The sequence below is a fragment of the Salmo salar genome, chromosome 14 (assembly GCF_965601325.2).
Source record: "Salmo salar chromosome 14, fSalSal1, whole genome shotgun sequence".
NCBI classification, from domain to species: domain Eukaryota; kingdom Metazoa; phylum Chordata; class Actinopteri; order Salmoniformes; family Salmonidae; genus Salmo; species Salmo salar.
This window is the reverse complement of record NC_138304.1, coordinates 17,812,375-17,834,091: the sequence shown is the minus strand read 5'-3', so window position 1 is coordinate 17,834,091 and position 21,717 is coordinate 17,812,375. Positions and strand designations below refer to the sequence as shown.

Here is a 21,717-nt window from a genome sequence, read left to right as displayed (position 1 = left end):
TTTGCACACTCATTGCATTCTCTCAACAAGCTTAATGAGGGATGCTTTTCCAACCGTCTTGAAAGAGTTCCCACATATGCTGAGCACTGGTTGGCTGCTTTTCCTTCACTCTGCATTCCAACTCATCCCAAACCATCTCAATTGGGTTGAGGTCGGGTGATTGTGGAGGCCAGGTCATCTGATGCATTACCATCACTCTCCTTCTTGGTCAAATAGCCTTTACACAGCATGAAGGTGGGTTTTGGGTCATTGTCCTGTTGAAAAACAAATAATTGTTCCACTAAGCGCAAACCAGATGGGATGGCATATCTCTGCAGAATGCTGTGGTAGCCATGCTGGTTAAGTGCCTTGAATTAAAAATAAATCACTAACCGTGTCACCAGCAAAGCACCCCCACACCATCACACCTCCTCCTCCATGCTTCAGGGTGGGAACCACACATGCAGAGATCATCCGTTCACCTACTCTGCATCTCACAAAGACACGGCGATTGGAACCAAAAATCTCCAATTTGGATTCATCAGACCAAAGGACAGATTTCCAACGGTTTAAGGTCCATTGCTCGTGATTCTTGGCCCAAGCAAGTCTCTTCTTATTTGTGTCCTTTAGTAGTGGTTTCTTTGCAGCAATTTGACCACGAAGGCCTGATTCACGCAGTCTCCTCCTACTTGAACTCTGTGAAACATTTATTTGGGCTGCAATCTGAGGTAGTTAACTCTAATGAACTTATCCTCTGCAGCAGAGGTAACTCTGGGTCTTCCTTTCCTGTGGTGGTCCTCATGAGAGGCCAGTTTTATCATAGCGCTTGATGGTTTTTGCGACTGCACTTGAAATGTTCCAGATTGACTGACCTTCATGTCTTAAAGTAATGCTGGACTGTCGTTTCTCTTTTCTCATTTGAGCTGTTCTTGCCACCATATTATAGACTTGGTATTTTACCAAATAGGGCTGTCTTCTGTATTCCACCCATACCTTGTCACAACACAACTGATTGGCACAAACGCATTAAGAAGGAAATAAATTCCACAAATTACATTTTAACAAGGCACAGCTGTTAATTTAAATCATGAAGCTGGTTGAGAGAATGCCAAGAGTGTGCAAAGCTGTCATCAAGGCAAAGGGTGGCTACTTTGAAGAATCTCAAATATAAAATGTATTTTGAATTGTGTAATACTTTTTTGGTACTCAGTAATTCCATATGTGTATTTCATAGTTTTGATGTATTCACTATTATTCTACAATGTAGAAAATAGTAAAAATAAAGAAAAACCCTGTAATGAGTGTGTTGACTGGTACTGTGTATATATACAGTATATTTTGTTTCCTCTGTCGGACTTCGACCCCTTGTAGTGGTATCATATACACACACACAAGACATGGAAGAAATGTGTACAAGTGCAAGAAATTTGCTTTAAAATAGAAACATTTCTCTCCGCCAACAAGACGGGTGTGAACAGTTTGGGGTCGAATGGGTTGGGAGGTGTTTTTTTTTTAAACTCTGCTGATAAATGACATCCATCCAGACCTTTGCCACCTAGGAAATTTGTGTGACTGGACCTTCTCAAATAGTACTTGAGTTCCCCTGACACCCATCCACTTCATTAGCAAACTAGAGAGCATGCGCTTAAACCAGATTGGACAAGTTTGGCATTCATCACAAGATTGTGTGACAAAACAAAACCATGCATAGAGTGGAAAATGCAATGCAAATACATTGACTTTTAAAAAAAAAAATCTGATACATGAGATCTTCAGCGCAAAAGTGTGTTTTTTATGTGCACTACGTCATCACGGACAGCCTTTTCTCTGCAACAAATCTGTTTTGATGGAAACAAACCTTTGGTGGGAAAATGTGCATATTTGTTTAATACAGATTTTATAATATTTGCATGAACATCTCTTGCAAATTGGATGGAAACCTAGCTTGTGACATCACAGGGTAGAGTAAAAAGTGTATTTCAAAACTTGTAAAGTATTTCTAGCCAGAGGGAGGGTATTTTCATGCTCCCCACGTCACTGCGGATCTCAGATGTAATCGGCTAGAACTTTATATTTTCTTTCTACAAAATGTAGAAATGTGCCGTTTTCACATGTAGACACTGGTATTGTGCTGAAGATAATGTAAATGAGGTTGAAAAGTGGTGGAATTGACCTTTAATCTTCATAATTAAAACACCAATTATAGTATAAAAATACAAGTCTCTAATACAGTAGACATTCACAAAATTGAACAAATAGCTAAAACATACATCTTTAAGCTTGGTCTTAGTTATAACACATTATGGTAACAGACAGTTGGCTGTATACTGCTAATATACTTTAAAACCCATAAAACAGGAGATAGAGAAAAGTAGTCTAGGTCTAATTCCAAACACAATGTACTCAACTCTTTTGAGCACTTGGTCCTACCATCATCAACTGACAAACTTAACCAGGAAACTGGTAGTAAACTTGCATATAATCTTGGACCTCGAGGGCTGAAGTTGTGCACCTCATCCACTTCAGAAGGATGCTACGAGTTGTGTCGTTGTTGGTTGGTCATTGAGATGCACTCTGGGATGTGTAGTCCATTTGGAGTCAGGAGCTGTAGGCTGTCAGGATCAGGTTCTGTCTCTGGGTCTGGGGTGACCTCATCTCCTGCAGGGCAGGTGGAGAGCTGGGTGAGGCGTTCCTCAGACTGCAGGATGTGGGAGGTCCACTCCTGACACACCTCCTCCATGGAGGGGCCACTGCCCCCGTACTCCTGTGGGAGGATGTCTTTGGAGAAGAAGCCACTCAGAGTCTCTTTGAAGTTACTGCCGTGCATGTGGATCTAGGAGTAAGAGAAGGGAATTGACATGAATTAGTATCACAGTTGTCATGATCAACATTGTAATTGTTGTCATTATTATCATCAGAGGCAGCATTATCCTCATTATCATAATGGGTTATAAGCACCTGCTCTAAACAACATCTTGAGGTCACTATCATCATCTCCATCACTCCTGTTGACAATGTATGAAAGTTGTATCCAGGTGAAGCAAAAGTCATAGTGCAAGAACATAAGAATGGTGACTGACCCGCTGTTTGATCTTATCAGTCAGGAATGGACGGATCATGGCGAAGACGGGTCTGAAGAATATGGGCTCATTGATCAGATGGATCCCTCGCACCTTCAGAGGAAACGAGTCCTGACAAGATCACATTTACACAGAGGCTTATTACAGTATTATTATTATTACAGGCGTATTCACAGTATAGCTATTGAGTATGTAGCTATATTCTGTAAGAGTAACATGAGATATCTGCAATACAGACAACTCTGGATCAAGACCTAACCCTAACCTTCAAAAGTATTGATCATTCTAAGATTATTTCTGAAAGCAGTGGAGGGGCCCTTTAAAAACAGTAATACTGGGTTCTGTTCATTAGGCACCAAACTAAAGATAACAGACTGAAACAGGGAGGGACTACCTGCAATGGTTCAATAGGAAACTATTTTTGTTTTCAGTTGCAAAACTTTTAAAAACATTTTTCATTGGGTGTCCTAATGAACACAACCAAGTTCAACTTATAACCTACCGTGAGCACAGAGGACATCATCTTTGCCAGGGAGGAGTTGATCTGTAGGGCATGAGCGAAGCACCATCCCTGCATGTCGAAGATGGCCTTCAGTCCATTCCTCTGGGTCTCTGTCTCCTGGACGATCAGCTCAGATGTGATCAGACTGACACGGAACACCTCGTAAGCTGTGAAGTCTTTAGGGTTCCACTGACCTGAGGAGACAAGCCAACACATTGCAAATGACATCTAAAAATGACAACTTCTCAAATGACCCAGTAGAACAGGGTCCTCCAACCCTGTCCCTGGAGAGCTACCGTCCTGTAAGTTTTCACTCCAACCCTAATCTAGCACACTTGATTCTAACAATTAGCTGGTTGATAAACTGAATAAGGTTAGTTACAACTGGGGTTGGAGCATAACCTACAGGAGGGTAGCTCTCCAGGAACAGGGTTGGAGAGCCCTGCTGTAGAGTACATCAATTCTAATGTTGACATCGAAGCCAGTTCAACTGCTTTTTATAAATTCTTCCCTTCTATTCAGGGACTGATTTAGACCTGAGACACCAGATGGGTGCAATTAATGATCAGGTAGAACAGAAAACTAGCAGTGCTCTGGATCTCGTAGGGTAAGATTTGAATACACCTACTATAGAGTATACTATATTAAACCAAATACAGTAGGTATGCCACCTCACATAGCCCTGTGCCATGGGCCGATGTATCAAAATGAATAATGTTCAAAGTACATTTCAAGGTTGCTGCGTTGACGTTAGGGGGACATAGCAGGAGGGAAACTTCGGCGCAATTCCATACGATTCAAGAGATTACGTAACCCCAGGATACACATTGTGGGCGGTAACTGTAGATGACAAGGTATCTTTATTCATGTCAGGGGAATTTAGTGAATTAAGGTAGCTTTATTCACGTCAGGGGAATTTGGTGAAGTGCAGACCGAAACTCCATACAATTGAAGGTTGCTGCATTCACATCAGGGGAACACAGAAGGGGTGAACTTACGTACAACTGTCACGTCCTGACCAGTAAAGGGGTTATTTGTTATTGTAGTTTGGTCAGGACGTGGCAGGGGGTGTTTGTTTTATGTGGTTCGGGGTTTGTTGGGCTATGTACTTATGTAAGAGGGGTGTTTGTTTTATGTGTTCCGTTTTTTTTTGTTGGGCTATGTTCTATGTTAGTGTATTTCTATGTTCAGTCTAGTCTATCTATTTCTATGTTTAGTTCATTGGATTGACCTTCAATTGGAGGCAGCTGTTCCTCGTTGCCTCTGATTGAAGGTCCTATGTATAGGGGTGTTTTTGTAATGGGATTTGTGGGTAGTCGTTTCCTCTTTTGTGTCTGTGCACCTGACAGGACTGTTTAGTGTCGTTCTTTGTTTTGTATACGTGATATGTTTGTTTTTCCTTCTTTTGATTTAATAAAGAAGATGAGTATACACGTTCCCGCTGCACCTTGGTCCAATCCTTACGACGCCCGTTACAGCAACTCCATACGAAATGATATGTGGCAGGGGAGATGAGGAGTTAACGACTTTGGTGAAACTCCACATGATTATTGCGTTTTCGTGTGTTACATTTGTGTTCAGTAGCATCTATGAGTCACATGATTATGAACCAATGACACAGATTGTTCCTGATGTTGTGAAATGCTCTCTACAGAACTGGTGCTGTGAGATTAGGATATCAGGATTCAAGGATGCTGTGAGATTAGGATATCAGGATTCAAGGATGCTGTGAGATTAGGATATCTGGACCTGCTTAAACAAAGCAATTGTAACAGTAGGATTGCAATACATGAAAAAATGAATGGCTGCAGTATTGCCGTTATGAGTACATGATGCATGGAATGCTAAGGCAAATGTATGAACGTGTGTATTCTTATTTTAAATGCATGTAGTTATGTCCTTCAGCTGTAATTTGTCTAATGTTATTTATTATGTTATGATTTGTGTGGAACCCAGGATGAGTGGCTGCTGCTTTAGCAGTAGCTAATGGAGATCCTAATAAAATACTACAAGTACTAAATACCATTTTAGGTGGTTTTATGCAGTTGTGCCATTTGCCTTGCCTGACACCGAGACCACACCATATCAGACCATATAGATGAGAACTAACCTATCCTATAGATGAGCACTCTGCTGCCGCTGAGGTCCCGGTCCCTCAGCACTCCATGGTAGTTATTCTGGAGGAGTCCCAGGACAGAGGACGGGTGCAGGTTGGCATTGATCTCTGGGCACTCTCTCCTCCAACGCTGGTAATTAATTAGTAGCTATAAGGATGGAGGGAGAGAGGAAGCGAGAGAAAGAAAGATGGGAAAGAAAACATATTTTAGATTGCAAACAGAAAAACAGCCAGCGGTCAGCCTGTCAAATCATGTCAAGCTATTGAACCAAGCATGACAATGAAAATGACATTCTGAAACGGGAGGATAGAGAACGATCTACACCTTTTACTTTTTTTGAGATTGAAATCAAAATAAAGAATTTAAAAAAAAATTATCCGTCTCATCTACATTTTTTTTTTAAGTCGCTAGCAACGATTCGGAGGTAAGTTAATATAATACTTTTGTCATTTAGAAATAAACATAAAAAATCCTCAGCAATCTACACACAATACACCATAAGGTTTTTTAGAAATGTTTGCAAATATATATAAAATTAAAACAGATCCCTTATTTACATAACTATTCAGACCCTCAAAATTGAGCTCAGGTCCATCCTGTTTCCATTTATCATCCTTGAGATGTTTCTACAACAGGGGGGTCAGTTACCCCAGTACTTGGGAAAAGCGCCTCTTTTCTAAAAACATTGAATCAAATAACGTTAACTTAAAAAGTGTTAAATGCTGTCACTCATTTCCCTTCATAGGCAAACTATGTGTGACCATCGTCCACATACCTCATGTTTACCAAACTGTTTTTTTTGTGTAAGCAATTGGGACATTGTTCTTGGGGGCATCGACCCAACTCTCCTTCACTGACAGTTTTGATTCCAAGTTCTAAACAACTGCTAAATACATTGAAAACATGTCCTAAATAGTTAGATTTTACAATAGTTAACCCACCGCGGATACCAACCTTCAGTGACAGCTCAACATCAAAGTCTCTCGCTCTCAGAAACTTTATTAGAAAACTGTCCGACCAATTCAACCTGTCCTGCGGGTCGATGATGTCTTTCTGTGCCCTCTGTCTCAGTTGTAATAAATAACGCTGGACAACATTGGAGTCGTCGGGTAAGCTATTTAGGTCTCCTTCGTAATAATTCTCTTTTACAGACATGTCGGAACTGTATGACATTTCCCGCCCACCACACACAAAAGCAGGCTACTCTATTTACGTCGAGGAGAATGGAGAAACTTCCGTTCATGCAATCAGAATGCAACTGAAATCATTTCTGCTCTTCAACCCGCATGCGGCTCACCTAGGCCCTACTCACCGCTGTGCAACTAAGCAAATAATCGAAGCCCGTGTCAACAAACATGATGAAATCAAGGCAACTGTACAGCCTATTGGTGGTGAGGGGTAAACCTTTGTTTTCAAGTACTTCTCGACCTAAAGTCTACTGCCATGATACGTTGCAGCAAGGCAAGACAGTGGAAAACGTGGAATAGGCCAACGAGCTGTTATTCGTATAAATAAATTGTTCTGTTATGCTACAATTCAAACACTTAATAACTCGGGCTAATTAAACAATAAGGCCCGAGGGGGTGTGGTATATTGCCATTTATACCACTGTTAAGGGCTGTTCTAAGTCACGATGCAACACAGAGTGCCTGGATACAGCCCTTAGCCGTCGTATATTGGCCATATACCACAAACCCAGTCTTATGAACTGGTTACCAACATAAAATAAAATGTTTAGTCATACTCGTGGTATACATCTGATCAGCATTCAGGACTCGAACCACCCAGTTTATAATACACAATACAAAAGTATGTGGACAACTGCTCGTCGACCATCTCATTCCAAAATCATGGGTATTAATATGGAGTTGGTCCCCCCTTTGCTGCTATAACAGCCTCCACTCTTCTGGGAAGGCTTTCCACTAGATGTTGGAACATTGCTGCGGGGACTTGCTTCCATTCAGCCACGAGCATTAGTGAGGTCGGGCACTGATGTTGGGCGATTAGGCCTGGCTCGCAGTCAGCATTCCAATTCATCCCAAAGGTGTTCAATGGGGTTGAGTCAGGGCTCTGTGCAAGCCAGTCAAGTTCTTCCACACCGATATCAACAAACTTATTTCTGTATGAACCCCGCTTTGTGCACGGGGGGCATTGTCATGCTGAAACAGGAAAGGGCCTTGACCAAACTGTTGCCACAAAGTTGGAAGCACAGAATCGTCTAGAATGTCATTGTGCTGTAACATTAAGATTTCCCTTCACTGGAACTAAGGGGCCTACCCCGAACCATGAAAAACAGCCCCAGACCATTATTCCTCCTCCACCAAACTTCAGTTGGCATTGGGGCAGGTAGCGTTCTCCTGGCATCTGCCAAACCCAGATGGTGAAGCGTGATTCCTCACTCCAGAGAATGCATTTCCACTGCTCCAGAGTCCAATGGCGGCGAGCTTTACACCACTCCAGCCAATGCTTGGCATTGCGCATGGTGATCTTAGGCTTGTGTGTGGCTGCTTGGCCATGGAAACCCATTTCATGAAGCTCTTGACAAAGTTATTGTGCTGATGTTGCTTTGAGGCAGTTTAGAACTCGGTAATGAGTGTTGCAACCGAAGACAGACGATTTTTACGTGCTACGCGAATCAGCACTCGGCGGTCCTGTTCTGTGAGCCTGTGTGGCCTACCACTTTGCAGCTGAGCCGTTGTTGCTCCTAGACGTTTCCACTTCACAATAACAGCACTTGCAGCTCTTGACGAGCTGACTTGTTGGAAAGATGGCGTCCTATGATGGTGCCACGTTGAAATTCACTGAGGTCTTCAGTAAGGTCATTCTACTGCCAATGTTTGTCTATGGAGATTGCATGGCTGTGTGCTCGATTTTATACACCGATCGGCAACGGGTGTGGCTGAAATAGCCGAATCCACAAATTTGAAGGGGTGTCCACATACTTTTGTGTATATATAGTGTATCTATTTGGTCATGGATCACTCCCCAAACTGAATTAAATACTTCCAGAGAATGAAAAAGCAGAGTGTACCGTTACAAAAGTGTCCATAAAATGTTACTTTGTCTCTACAATCTGTCATATAATTGTATCCTTTGGCATTCCACACAAGAGGGCTGTAGCGGACATCCCAAATAGGCATGGGCATGTTTTCTGGTGTCAAATCTGTGGCTGACCTTGGCCTATACAATACATTTTCCATTTATAGGAGAAGCATGGGAGGTTTCAGCCTGCCAAGCATGGACATGAAACTACTACTTTGAGTAGCTATAAGAAGACATTTCTTTGACACCTCCCTATGCAAAAGAAACCAAAATGTATAGGAAAATATTCACAACAATCTACATTCAAACATTATAAATGCCCTCGCGAGGTCATAGAAACAGCAGCACCTGCTGGACAAAGAAATTACGGAAGAGAATGAATAAAGAGGACATAAACAAGTACAGAAGGATAGAAATAAAGAGCTACGAGTCCAGTCATTTTTTGTTTGATATTTTTTTTTAACTCAAAAACAGAATAACAGGGTCAGGGAGGCGATCCAGGCGCCTAAGTTAGCAGAGAATGCCAACGAGTACTCATGACGAGTACTCCTTTAAAGTTGTAGTTAGTGACCAGAAGTACAGGGTACGATGACAGTACATAGGGCGAGCATGTCCAAAAACTGGAACATAAAACAACGCTCGCGGGACACATGGGACATGTAAGTGTCGTCCGTTTCATAAAATCCATACAGGGTCTTTATTAAAGTCTTTATAACGTTCTAGGCATAAGGGAAACATGGTTTACGTTTCACAAAACATTCTAAAGCGCTTTGTTTTGGTCCAGGCTTTTGCTACAGTAGATTCCACTCTTCTTCCATGGGAGGATCCATTTGAGTGACAGCTCTGAGAGATTCAGTGATCCAATGAGAAGCGACAGGGAAATGGGTCCAACGCAACTCCAATCTTAGCATTCATTGATCAGCTGGGTCATACTCCAAGCAAGGTGAGTGTGTGTACAGGGTATGCTTGTAAGCAGGGTGTGTGTAAGCACTTCAGAGTGTGTGTATATTTACAATATCTCTGTGTGTGGGCCCTCCATATCACTCTCTCAAGGGTGTGGACGTTACTTTAGGAATGTAACAAAATGATAAATATTTGCTTATTCCCCCACTAGGTCCATTGGTTGACCTAGAGAGGTGCAGTCTTCAGACCTGTAGAGACCACAATATCTGAAAATGTAACAACAGATGGGCATCACCATCTTAACGGGCGGGGGACCCAAGGTCACACAGGGTGTTGACTCGTTACTAGTTGTGCCCCATCTTTCGCGTTTTCGTCATGGAAAAAAAAAACAAATGAATCGCTCGCTTATGCGGTGTCGATAATGGTTCTTATATAGCAGCTAAAGTGCGCAAGTAGGTACACATTTATGGCAAATCATTTATTTTGGTCAGAAATTGGACAAATCGGATGAGGTGGAATCTAGTTAAATATTGACTCATTGATCTACAAAGCACTGAGGCCCAATGAAAATCAACAGTTTGCCCTGAGACACTGGGGTCCCCTCCTCCCTCGGGTACAAACATTGCTCAACACTTATTAAGACTTATTAACAGGGATTACGCATGGCCGTTATTGTTCACCAGCTCCATTCAAGTCTATGGGCCTCTGTGGAGAATCCCATCTGAGCTGGGCAAGGCCGACAGGAAAGCTCAACCGTAAAAAGACGGGGCATATCTCAAATGACACCCTATTCCCTATACAGTTCAAATATTGCATGCTACTTCTAGTGCACTATATCAGCAATAAGGTGTTACTTGGAACTGAGACACTAATAGATCACCATGTTGTCTTCTCTTGGTTCTCTCCTTCACCACGTTATTTAAGACTAGTTCCCCCACACCACATTTAAGCTCCATCAGGCTTTCCACAATCACCATTACAGTTGACCTATGAACTACGAAACGCAGCTTGAGAAGTAGGGGCCAAATCCTAACCTGAGATATACTTGGGTTAACTCAAACCTTTGAACATCGTGCATTGATATCAATGGGAGATAAGTTATCTGGGCATATCAAGTTAGGAGTCCGCCCTATACGATTGCTTATATCTTTACAGTGTTAGTAAATCTACCTGGTTATACAGAGTGGGGGTTAAAACCCTCAGGTGGCTTTTAGGAAGGGAGGGATTCTGGGAAATGGTTCTTACTCAGTAAGAGCAGAACGCTTAAAGCTTTTGCCTTCATTAGAACTGTGAAACGCATTAGATGCATTCTAATATTCAAGTCTCCGTAGGTGAGCCAATGCAGACCCTTCTCTTTGGAGTCTTTATGTGAGAGCATACACATTGCATTTCTTGGCTGGAGTTACTAACAGAATGATACATTCAACAATTCTCCCCCCAAAGTGAGAAGTGTCCGAGCTAAGAACACATCCAAGGCTAGGAATAAAACGTAAAAATAAAAAACTGTCTGGATGGAATGACTTCGATTTCTGCTACAGAGAAATATGCTGTTCTACAGCAGATTCAACAACTACTAATATTAAGGGCAGGTGAAGAGGCCAACCCCTGCACATCCCCAGATACACATGACACCTCACTCCTAACTGGCATTGGGTGTTCAGCCCTGCGATCTAATGGGATGGCAAGGACCAGGAGTTTTCCAAACTGACACCTGAGCAGGAAAAACGCTGGGCCCCAAGTATAACAGAGTCAGGGGAAACTGACCCTACTGATGGAAGAGAGCTGGGCTTTCAGAACAGACCTGGGCCGTGGTGCTTAGTGGACGCAAAGCAGCACAACATTGCATATAGAACTAGGATGTCTAGAACAGACGTAGGTATCACAGGTGGCTGGTGGCACCCTTAGGATGTGATTTTCTCTAGAAAAAACGAATGTCACACGGCCAAGAAAAAGTAAGGGCCCTAATAGTGAAATATCTTTTCTATAGATTTCATTTCTATCTGCTGTGCGTTATACGGAAAAGGTGCTGCAAGGATCAATCTGACGTCTGCGTTGGCCGTGCAGCATCCTACGGTGACGCGGCCTCTGCAGAAGTCTGGGCGTTCATTATTCTTGCGCTTCGCGGAGCAGCGCAGAGCTGTTGTGAAGGAAGTTGTCAAGGAAGTGAGTTTGTGTGTATGGAGCTATACGGAGCCATCCGCATTGTTACAAAATTTGCGAGGTGCACGGTGACGCTGTACGGAGCTCAATTTGGCCTCTGCGTGTCTCCGGATGGTCCGCAATTGCATCACACCCTCCATACGGAGCCTCCGACCACATTTTCGGATCAAGAATAAATGGGCTTTTATTGAAGCGTTACGCTTTGGAAGCACAGCCCAGCTCTCAATGGAATGTTTCAGATATTTGGCTAGCTCTAAGAGCAATAGTCGTAAATTCTGTCATTCTCACACCTACCACGGCTTACTGAGAGAGACTGTGTTAGCTCACACTAGTAAATAAAAAGAAGACATCCAAGATTTGGCATGAAAGTAAACAATGCTACATTTGAACCATATTGGTATAGGGGTCGTTCCATGTGATTCCAATCACTTTCTGACTGCACCCCTTTTGATTGGAACAAAACCTTTCATTCATGTTTGCCCATGGTGGAAGTGGTCGGAAAAGTGACTTTTTGGACCTGAATGTCAAAGCATTCAGGAGATGGAGGTGCTCAAAGCTGACCCATTTTGCATACCCCAACCTTCCATGAGACGTCCACATCACTGGGAAAAAAGTGTGATATCATTTGAAAGCTTACAAACAGGACTGTTAAATGATATGATTTCATTTAAGAACGTTCTTACATTTCCATTTACGCTATAAAGTCTATCTAAAATTTTGTAGCTTAGACCAGTGGTTCCCAAACTAAAGGGGTCGGCGGCGGGACGAAGACGACGACGATTGTCTAGCTTTCAAATTACTCTTGAATGCGCAAGGTGCAATTTTGAAATTGGGTCGTGATTCATCAGTTTTCCTCTTGTTATGTCAGTCATTGCAGACCTTTAGAGCTATTTATCAACTAGTCCATGTCAGCTAACGTTTTTTTTAGCTAGGTCTTTTAGCCCATTGATTTTGTTGTAATGTTTGAGTCACTCAGATATCACATGAACACGCAAAATATGTAGAACTGCAGGAAATTAGCTTTAAAATGGCCAAAAACATCTTCACCCCATGGCAGAATGTGTAGAATTACAGGAAATAAGATTTAAACCTGAAAAATCCTCTCCGCCATCAAGAGGGGGAGTGAACAGTTTTTGTCATGGAATGTCCTTGTGCCCATAGAAATAGACATGGGGGGGGGATGTTCCACAATGATGGGAGGGCCCCTCCCTATAAAGGTTCTGAAGACCGGGAAGGGGTGGGCTTGTTTTGAGAGAATTGTCCAATCAGAGCCTCCTGAGGGTTTTTTGAACATACAATGTCATTTTAGAGGATTGAGATGCCCTGAAGCACTGGTCTCTGATCAGCCTTATATTCAGACCGACCCATACTGAACCATTAGAACAAACTCCTCTCCCCCTTACTAACAAGTCTTTGGAACAGTTCTTATGGGCAACATTAGGCAGACACTTTAGCAGCCATCTCAAATCAGAACCTCCCCCATTTCACTACCAAATGTTTTAGGCATCTCTCCCCTCACATAAATAACAATTTAATTAAAAATAAAATAAAAACCATGGTATTCGTGGAAGAACTTATCACACATGGAAAGGACAGCCACATCAATACAGTAATCTTCATCATGTTCATCAAAAAAAAGGGCATAAGAAAGTCTTGGACCAGACTGATTGCAGAGGAGTGTCTGATCACTGTTCAGAGTCCAACGCTCTCAGCCATCTTGAAATCAACAGTCCGTTCCCCGTTTGTTCTTCCTGATATTTACATCCACATTTACACAGTCTTGGTGTTTCGTCTATGCCCCATGAAATATAAAAAATGACGGGTGACGTCGACTCAGCACTAAATGGTCCATGAACGTAACAAAACAAAGTGGCTTAAAAGTAGCTGTTCCAAGGTGTGTGTGTGTGTGTGTGTGTGTGTGAGATATTTGTCTCCAGTTGTTATCCTCTGTATACGCCTTTATTCGTGTCTTTGCACGCTGTGTGTTGATGCAGATAGGCAGCTCTGTGATGGACTGATGAGGGGGCGGGTCATCAAATGATCGATGGACTGATTGATGGGGGAGGAGGGGGGAGGGGGTATGCCCCTACGAGGGACGTGGTCCTTTAAAGAGGTTCTGAACCCATGCTATGGATGCAATGGGTCTGGCCTGATGTCAGGTATCATCGTCTGTGTCCTCCATGAGAACTTTGGTGTCCCGGGTCTTGGTCCTGAGGAGAGAGAGAGAGAGTTTAGTAGAGGGGAACACAGCCATACGTTATTACCATACTGTAGCTTTGTGTGTGTGTGTGCAGCTGTTAACCGTACTGGGAAGCGAGGCGTGGCCGTCTCAGGGACATGCTGTAGGAGCGTTTCCAGTTCTTCTTGCCCAGGCGGTTCCGGACTCCGTCCTCCTGGTCCATCATCTGCTCCAGCAGCGTTTGGTCGTCAGCGTTCAGCGGAGCCACCGAGATGTCCCTCACGGCTCGGAACTCACCACAGTTATTCAGGTGCTCGTTCTCCAGACGGAAGAAGTTCCACACAAAACGTCTGCAGTGGAGAGGGGGGGGGGGGGGAGGAGGAGAATCGAGTGAAATGTTGTTGAGGGAGGTATTTAGTGGTTAAATGGTCGCCGGTTGAAACCTTCAGAAGGGCTCTACCTAGTTACCACAATAGTAGGCATAGACTGAAATGTTAATTCAATGAGAAAGGAAGAGAATGCAAAGAAAATATAGGAGAGAGAATAAAATAATGTAATCTCACCTGAAGACCTCCAGAGGGGCGAGGATGGTAGCCACAATGTCTGCAGCTGAGGGTATCCCACTCAGGGAGAGGGGTATTGTCCAGGCAAAGCGCAGCAGCACATCCTCCAGTATGGCACAGTAGTAGTAGGCCTGAACAAACACACGCCTGTATTATCATCACATACACATCTTCTGACATTACAGAAGAATAGTAGGCCTGAACATATTTTAACGATGATTTACTACATTAGCAGACATCCTCTTACGGCTGGGCGATATGGCCTAAAAATCACATCTCCATTTATTTCCTAACTTCTGGACTATTTACGAAATACGTTTCTAAATAAGCTTTGTTGTACAATTAAAGGTCAAACCCACTGCATTTCAAACAGTCAACAGTAATCTAATGAATTCAGGGCTTGTGAAAATACACCTAGGCCTTCCACAACCATTAAACCAACTAATTAAATAATTAAATGATCAAAATAGTTTAACCTGTTTTTTTGTTGTTGCAATAATCACTGATCTGGCTTTCAGGTTTGTCGAGGAAAATATTTTGTTACAAATTTAACCAGAACCATGTATAAAGCACATTCACTAATAATGACTAACCTCTTGTAGCAGGCATTATAAAACAGGTCTCATAATCTCTCTAGCACAAGCCCACGAGCTAGTGAGTAGCCAGCTAATCTTTATATTTCAAGATTAGCCAACTTGGATCTATTTGCTAGTTAACAAGGCAGAACAGTTTAATTGTTATGAACACACCCTTCTGTCCTTCTCCAACTGTTTGAACAGCAGGCTAGCCTGTCCACTTTGTTCAGATGTTGAAATCAAGTGGCCTACATTCTTTCTCAGAATGAGAACGAGTTGCCAATTCCTTATATAAATTGTGTTTTATGTTTATTGCGCATTTATAAAACACAGATAATAAACTGGGTGGTTCGAGCCCTAAATGCTGACTGGCTGACAGCCGTGGTATATCAGACCGTATACCACAGGTATGACAAAACATGTATTTTTACTGCTCTAATTACATTGGTAACCAGTTTATAATAGCAAAAAGGCACCTCTGGGGTTTGTGGTATATGGCCAATATACCACGGCTAAGGGCTGTATCCAGGCACTCTGCGATGCATCGTGCCTAAGAACAGCCCTGAGCCATGGTATATTGGCCACATACCACACCTCCTCATGCCTTATTGCTTAATTAGACAACTAGTATAACAGTCTGTGGCTAAAATGCTGCTAGCGGTACTGCGATGCCGTGCGCGACACTGAGAATTAATTTTCCAGAATCAACGTTCATTGATACTCCTGTTTTAGTACTGTTAGCTCTGTGTGAACTTTGAGCAGTTGAGGGTATCGTTAGAAAAGTGAACTTGTCCTCTGTTACAGTAAAATAATGTCTCAATGTGTTTGTGTCCATATGACCCATTCTGTTGGACCAAACCTCAAATGCAAATAGCAAGTTAAAACTGCTTGTCAGAGAGGAAGAAGTGATCTCTCATTTTGTGGGAGTGGCAGGGGGAGGGGCTTGATGTCTGTGTGTGTGTGTGTGTGTGTGTGTGTGTGTGTAAACAGAGGAAGAGGCAAAAGTGAGAGGTTTCACAAATAAGCCAAATGCTTTTCTATGGGCTTATTTCGGACCTAAGCTTGTTGACTGCCTTCGCGCCTCCCGCCTCCCACTCCCATTGTTAGGGCGGAGACATGAGCATCTTGTCATTATACTCCGATCGCTGGTGTAAATGGAAAGGTGCACACACAGCAGAGAAGGAACGAAGGAGACGAGACCAAAAAGACAACATGAGAACAATCGGACATAAACGCTCATGAAAACTAAAAAACTTGATTCTTGCGATACAGGCATTTGGAATATTGCGCAGAAACATACATTCAAATGAGTTACATATCGACCAGCCCTACATCCTCTCTGTTCCTCTTTGAGGCATATGTTTTTCCCGAACAGTGTGTGTGTGTATTTCTGTACATAGACGATTACCGCTACCCATCTTATATTCGTCATTATGGTCGTTATGACCAAGAGGTGTACACTAACTTTCTGGGGGTAGACGATCTCCTCTCTGAGTATGGTGTTATCTCCTGCATTGCGGTCAAACAGGCCCCAGTCCATCTTCAGATCCCACACCAGGGTGTAACAGGAACTGACTAATGAACAGCCAATCAGCAGGTAGAAGAAGATCTGGGTGTCCTCATGACGCACAGCTAGGAGGGGAGAGGCATAGGGGTCAAGGGTCATATTCAATCACTCAAATCACTGATCAATCAACAAAGCAACCGCTCAATCAACGATTCAAGCGTTTGGTCAATCAATCAACGTAGTGCATACGAATAAACTACAAACGTTAGATTGCAAATACCATTACTGTACCAATCTCTCCTCGTTTGTTGTTCCATTGTTTGTGGATCCTCTCTCCTCTTATGAGAATCACTGGTATATGCATGTCAACCGTCGTAGTGGCCCAAAACAGTTCTGTACTTACGATATGTCATTTAGATCCCTATAGATGGCTATAAACGTTCTCTCCATACCTTTGTGGGTGCTGTAGAGGGCAGCGAAGGTGACCACAAAGAAGGTGGTGGAGTATTTCCCTGCGTTGACCAGGTGTGGGAAGGCCCGCTTGGAGTCGCGGTAACGCCGCAGGCACTGCACAAAGCGGAACCAGGCCGGCAGACACTGGATCACTGCCCGCACGCCGTACGAGTACGAGTGACACACGCCTCCGCCTATCAGAATACACATCGATTAGGAATTAGACAATCAAATTCAGCACACGTTATACGAGTAGGAGTGACAAACACCAGCACCTATCACAAAGCACATGATCAGTCGACCAATACAATCTGCCTAATACGTTCCATTTCAATTCCTGTCTGTTGGATCGGACATAGAATTTATTTAGAGGAATTCAATATCCTCATGAGTTTTAGCTGGAGTTGACTCCAACACTTAACACCCATGCAAAGAATAACATCAACGGGATAAAATGCGCTTGAACAAGGCTAGTTGGTGGTGTGTATGTTTATTTGGACTGGATAGTGTTTGGAGTGAGCTGTCTGTGGACCAGGTTATGTTTGTTTGGACAAAAGTCTTGAGGGTATGTTTAGTGTGGGCTTGTTTTGACTGAGATTTGTATGTTTGGATAAGGCTGCGTGTTGTGATGAGTGAGAGTGAGAAAGAGAGAGGAGACGGGGATAAAGGAGAGGAAGAGAGAAATGAAAGTAGCCACCAGAAATTAGAAAAGCCCTGATTGTTCAGCTGACTGATTGAAAGTCAAACTAACAAACTTATTTTCCATAGAGCTTGGAGTGTGTTATTGTGTGTGTGTGTGTCCGTTGCTTACTGTCGTGCAGTAGCCCGTCTTGTTGCTTCCAGTCGAGCTCAAAGCTGTAGAAACAGATGAGGTACTCCAGGTCCATCAGAACCACCCCTAGAGAGTTCAGCTGGTCGGCCAGCCAGAAGTCTGCAAACTCTACCCTGTGGAACGGGGCTGTCACCACACGGAACTGGAGGACAGGGAGGATTAGGGAGAAAGGTAGAGAGGTGGGGAATGGAGAGAGGGAAGAGAGAGATCGTGAGAGGGAAAGAGATATATATTACTGACTAAGGATGCATAGGACAACAAAGACAGAGCATTTGGCAACATAAAATGTTGCCCTTCCCCCATCATGATGACAGGCACATGTTCAGACATGTTCAGAGCCCATATAACATTTGACAGTGCACTTCTACATTCATTCTGAGCGTCTCACCAGCAGTTTGAGGAGCCAGAAGCGTGACTTGTAGTAGAGGGTCTTGAAGGGGTTGATGAGGAAGAGGAAGAAGAAGCCGTAGAGGACCAGCGGGTTGGCCTGCATGGGCACCAGGATGGACTTGGAGAACAGACAGGACAGGATGCTCATACACCACAGCACCCCCAGGAAACCAGCAATCTATGTGGAGGAGAGGAGGGAGGTTAACTGGTGTTGGAATTTGATTGAAAATGCTATCTATTACAGTGTCATTCCGTTCTACTGCTTATTGCTATTGCAACAGTTGATTTGCTCCTTTCATGCCAATAAAGCTAGTTTAAATTTAAGAGAGAGAGGGAGAGAATTCAAGCAAATGACTTGATACTAACGCGAAAAGCTAGATTCAGTAACACTACACTAAATGTGACCATAAAAAGCCACATAGGTAGAAGTAATAATCAGAACGATATGACTAAAACTCAACCAGTATCCAACAACAAACTTCTGGGACCAAACTACTATATACGAGCCATTCAGAAGACGCTTTTATCCAAAGTGACTTAGTTATGCGCGCATACATTTTACTTACGAGTGGCCCCGGGAATCGAACCCAAAAATCCTGACGTTGCAAGCGCCATGCTCTCCCAACTGAGCCACGCGGGACCAAACTCTTACCTCAAAGAGGTGCTGGTGGGAGAGGTTGTTGCGGGGGTTGAGCTCGAAGATGAGCACATGGTTGACCCCCGCCTGGCGCCAGCCGTACGTGTTGATGCCCAGCAGGAAGAGGAACTCGATCAGCAGGAAGCCGCCGCGGTAGATCCTCACCAGTGGCCACACGTTGGCATTCTCTATCACAACCGCAGCTAGAGGGCAGGATGGTTAATAACCCATTAATAACATATTAATAACAATAACCCATTAATAACTCTTTAATAACCTTTAACCCATTAATAACACATTAACGTTAGCTTTCTGTCAACAACTGAGCTGTCAAATCCTGAACTAGCGCACTTAGGCCCGTAGAAATGGGGAGGGAGGGAGGGAGGGAGGGAGGGAGGGAGGGAGGGAGGGAGGGAGGGAGGGAGGGAGGGAGGGAGGGAGGGATGACGGTCGTACCTGTGATGACGACGGTGACCATGAGGACGAGGAAGACGCCACAGTACAAGCCGACCCTAAAGGTGGTCCACGCCGGAGCAGGCTGTGCAGCACCCAGTGGGGGCACTCGTAGTCTCTTCATGGCTCTCTGTCTGTCTCCTCCCTCCAACTCTTGTGTTACCAGGGCCTGAGGGAGCGGTGGAGACCGAGCGAGAAAGGAAGAGATTGTGTCACAGCTAAAAGACAAGATGATAAGCGAATAAAACTGAAATGATTATAGTACATTGCTACTAGCCAATGCTTTTCATTGATAAGAGGGGGAAACAAAATGGCTGTCCAGTCCAGTACCTCAGTCTCAGAGATGAGCTGGGTGATCTTCTTGCAGGTGTAGAAGGGGGCCACCTCCACGTGGGCCACGCGCCAGTCGGCCCCCCGCGACGTCTCCAGGATCTTATCATGCTTCTTCAAGATCTTACGGAAACCTGTGAAGTTCAGATTCTGGGGAGAGGAGAAACAGTTGAAGGGTTATAATAGGAGTCTCCCGGAGAATTTTTAGGACGAAAACTTGTTGCAATGGATCAGAAGGTGACACAGGACAAGGTTAGGGTTAGCGGTAGTGTCTAGGGTTTGGTGATTAGGAGCTGGTACCTAACTTGGTAGTTCTGCAGCAGGATGAGGCTGAGGTAGAATCCTGAAATAGTGTATAGGGGGTAATATCTAGGGGTAGTGTCTATTAGGTTGGTTGGTATACCGTATACCGGGGTATTTGGAAAAAAGGCCACGGGAATGTTTTTCGATACCGTCAAAACTATTTCTTTGACGTTTTTCAATATGTTGTAATATTTGTAGCTACCTTTTTAACACCTGCAGTCAACATGTGCAATACATTCGAGAGATAAAACGGATTGTGTTCTTCATTTCACCTGTTTCACATGATCTTACAATATGAAGCTTACTGTAGTTCCCCAGAACAGTTATGCCAGTCACGTGTTTGTTTGTAAATAGCACAACGGGAGAAAGCGAGAGCTGGTGAGTCCATAGCAGTCTATCTATCGACGAGTCTCTGTTGTGCAGCGCACATGAGGTGATGAAGTTACAATTCAATTCACTACTAAATGTTTGCCATCAGATATCTCATAATGGCTTTCTGCCAGAAGTCAAAGAGCTCTGGATGAGTTCTGTACAGCTGCCATTTTTTCCCTGTGCTTCCTACTAGCGTTTTTTTTTGTCTCCTCCGTTCTTCTCCCCTCTGCTCCATGTACACATGCTGCTCTACCTTCAGAAAAGCATGCATCACAACTTGGCTCATTTGCACAATTTCTCTCGTTCACGTTCGCTTGTAAATGTCCACACTCACCGAAAATTACATTTGGTAGCTACTAGCTATGCTTGCATAGCTTTATGAGCTGGATTTGCCTGTCTTTGAAATTAGTTTGTTCGTTTTCGCACGTTAGCATTTAGCTAACAGCGTCTATGTGTTTTCACTATTAGTTTGTGCTACTTTTGTTAGTATTCTGGTAATAGAGGCCCAATGGGCTTTTCTTGTGTTTTTAGCACCCCCTTGTGCGCTATGCCGGTAATACCTTAAATCCCTGGATGAGTGAAGCCCGGTTTTACAATATAAAAATCTGGATACCGCCCAAGGGTCTAACTTTGTAGTTGTGCAGCAAGATGAGGCAGTGTCTAAGGGGCAGTGTCTAGGGGGTAGTGTCTAGGGGGCAGTGTCTAAGGGGCAGTGTCTAAGGGGCAGTGTCTAAGGGGCAGTGTCTAAGGGGCAGTGTCTAAGGGGCAGTGTCTAAGGGGCAGTGTCTAAGGGGCAGTGTCTAGGGGGCAGTGTCTAGGGGGCGGTGTCTAGGGGGCGGTGTCTAAGGGGTAGTGTCTAAGGGGTAGTGTCTACTAACCTGGTAGTTCTGCAGCAGGATGAGGCTGAGGTAAAACTCTGAGAAGGCCAGTTGCAGGTCTTTGATGTTGCGGTGTTTGCAGCGCTCCTGCTGGGACAGGTGGAAGACGGCCTTGCGGCGGCGACGGAGGCCCTGCATGCTGCTCTCCCGCTGGGCATCCAGTGAAGACTGCAGCTCATTCTGCAGCGTGGCGAAACGGCGCTGGGCCTCGGCTAGCTTTTCTGGGAGAGAGAGAGAGAGGGGGGGGGGGGGGGAGAAGAGAGGGAGAGGCAGGGTCATGGGAAGAAGGGGAGAGAGAGGGAGATTGAGTAAGAGAGACCGGGAGATTGTGTAAGAGAGAGGCAGTCTGATTCGGTCTCTGTTGCCTAACTATTGGTCTTTGGCAGGAAGACTCAGTCCCTAAGGGATTCATGTTTGTCTTCTGACCAGATGGGTCATTAGTGGCCTAGACCTGTGGAGGAG

General features: G+C 43.9%; 2 protein-coding genes across 4 annotated transcripts in view; both read right to left on the bottom strand.

The window, feature by feature from the left end:
- Nucleotides 1-2,139: 2,139 nt before the first annotated feature.
- Nucleotides 2,140-7,232, bottom strand: LOC100196332 (tocopherol (alpha) transfer protein (ataxia (Friedreich-like) with vitamin E deficiency)). Of its 3 annotated transcripts, none has more exons than XM_014139498.3 (5): nt 6,991-7,232; nt 5,672-5,825; nt 3,562-3,755; nt 3,060-3,170; nt 2,140-2,812 (listed from the first exon to the last, which is right to left on the bottom strand). In XM_014139498.3, exons 1-5 carry the CDS (start codon nt 7,033-7,035, stop codon nt 2,513-2,515), a joined length of 804 nt encoding a protein of 267 aa, XP_013994973.1. In that variant the 5' UTR covers nt 7,036-7,232; the 3' UTR covers nt 2,140-2,512. The 3 variants fall into 3 exon arrangements, with proteins under 3 accessions (XP_013994973.1, XP_013994974.1, NP_001134833.1); XM_014139499.3 differs by lacking the exon at nt 6,991-7,232 and adding an exon at nt 6,250-6,418; NM_001141361.1 differs by lacking the exon at nt 6,991-7,232 and adding an exon at nt 6,633-6,861 and having other exon boundaries at nt 2,144-2,812.
- A 2,161-nt stretch (nt 7,233-9,393) lies between these two features.
- LOC106568876 (solute carrier family 53 member 1) overlaps nt 9,394-21,717 on the bottom strand; it is a 32,611-nt gene continuing 20,287 nt past the window's right edge. Inside the window, exons 4-14 of the mRNA XM_045693983.2 lie at nt 21,256-21,476; nt 19,703-19,852; nt 19,376-19,541; nt 18,935-19,122; nt 18,281-18,460; nt 17,872-18,034; nt 17,060-17,254; nt 16,566-16,732; nt 14,526-14,656; nt 14,091-14,312; nt 9,394-13,993 (exon numbers count right to left, since the gene is read on the bottom strand). Coding sequence (XP_045549939.1) covers nt 13,939-13,993; nt 14,091-14,312; nt 14,526-14,656; nt 16,566-16,732; nt 17,060-17,254; nt 17,872-18,034; nt 18,281-18,460; nt 18,935-19,122; nt 19,376-19,541; nt 19,703-19,852; nt 21,256-21,476 — 1,838 coding nt within the window. The 3' untranslated portion in view covers nt 9,394-13,938. The remainder of the gene's footprint in view (nt 13,994-14,090; nt 14,313-14,525; nt 14,657-16,565; nt 16,733-17,059; nt 17,255-17,871; nt 18,035-18,280; nt 18,461-18,934; nt 19,123-19,375; nt 19,542-19,702; nt 19,853-21,255; nt 21,477-21,717) is intronic.

What these genes read in the sequence shown, in the direction of transcription:
- LOC100196332 (NM_001141361.1), bottom strand. Translation starts at nt 6,851, where the DNA reads ATGTCATACAGTTCCGACATGTCTGTAAAAGAGAATTATTACGAAGGA. An exon ending in ATGTTGAGCTGTCACTGAAG is followed by an intron (nt 5,826 to 6,632) that starts GTTGGTATCCGC and finishes CCATCCTTATAG; the next exon opens with CTACTAATTAATTACCAGCG. An exon ending in AGTGCTCATCTATAGGATAG is followed by an intron (nt 3,756 to 5,671) that starts GTTAGTTCTCAT and finishes TTGTCTCCTCAG; the next exon opens with GTCAGTGGAACCCTAAAGAC.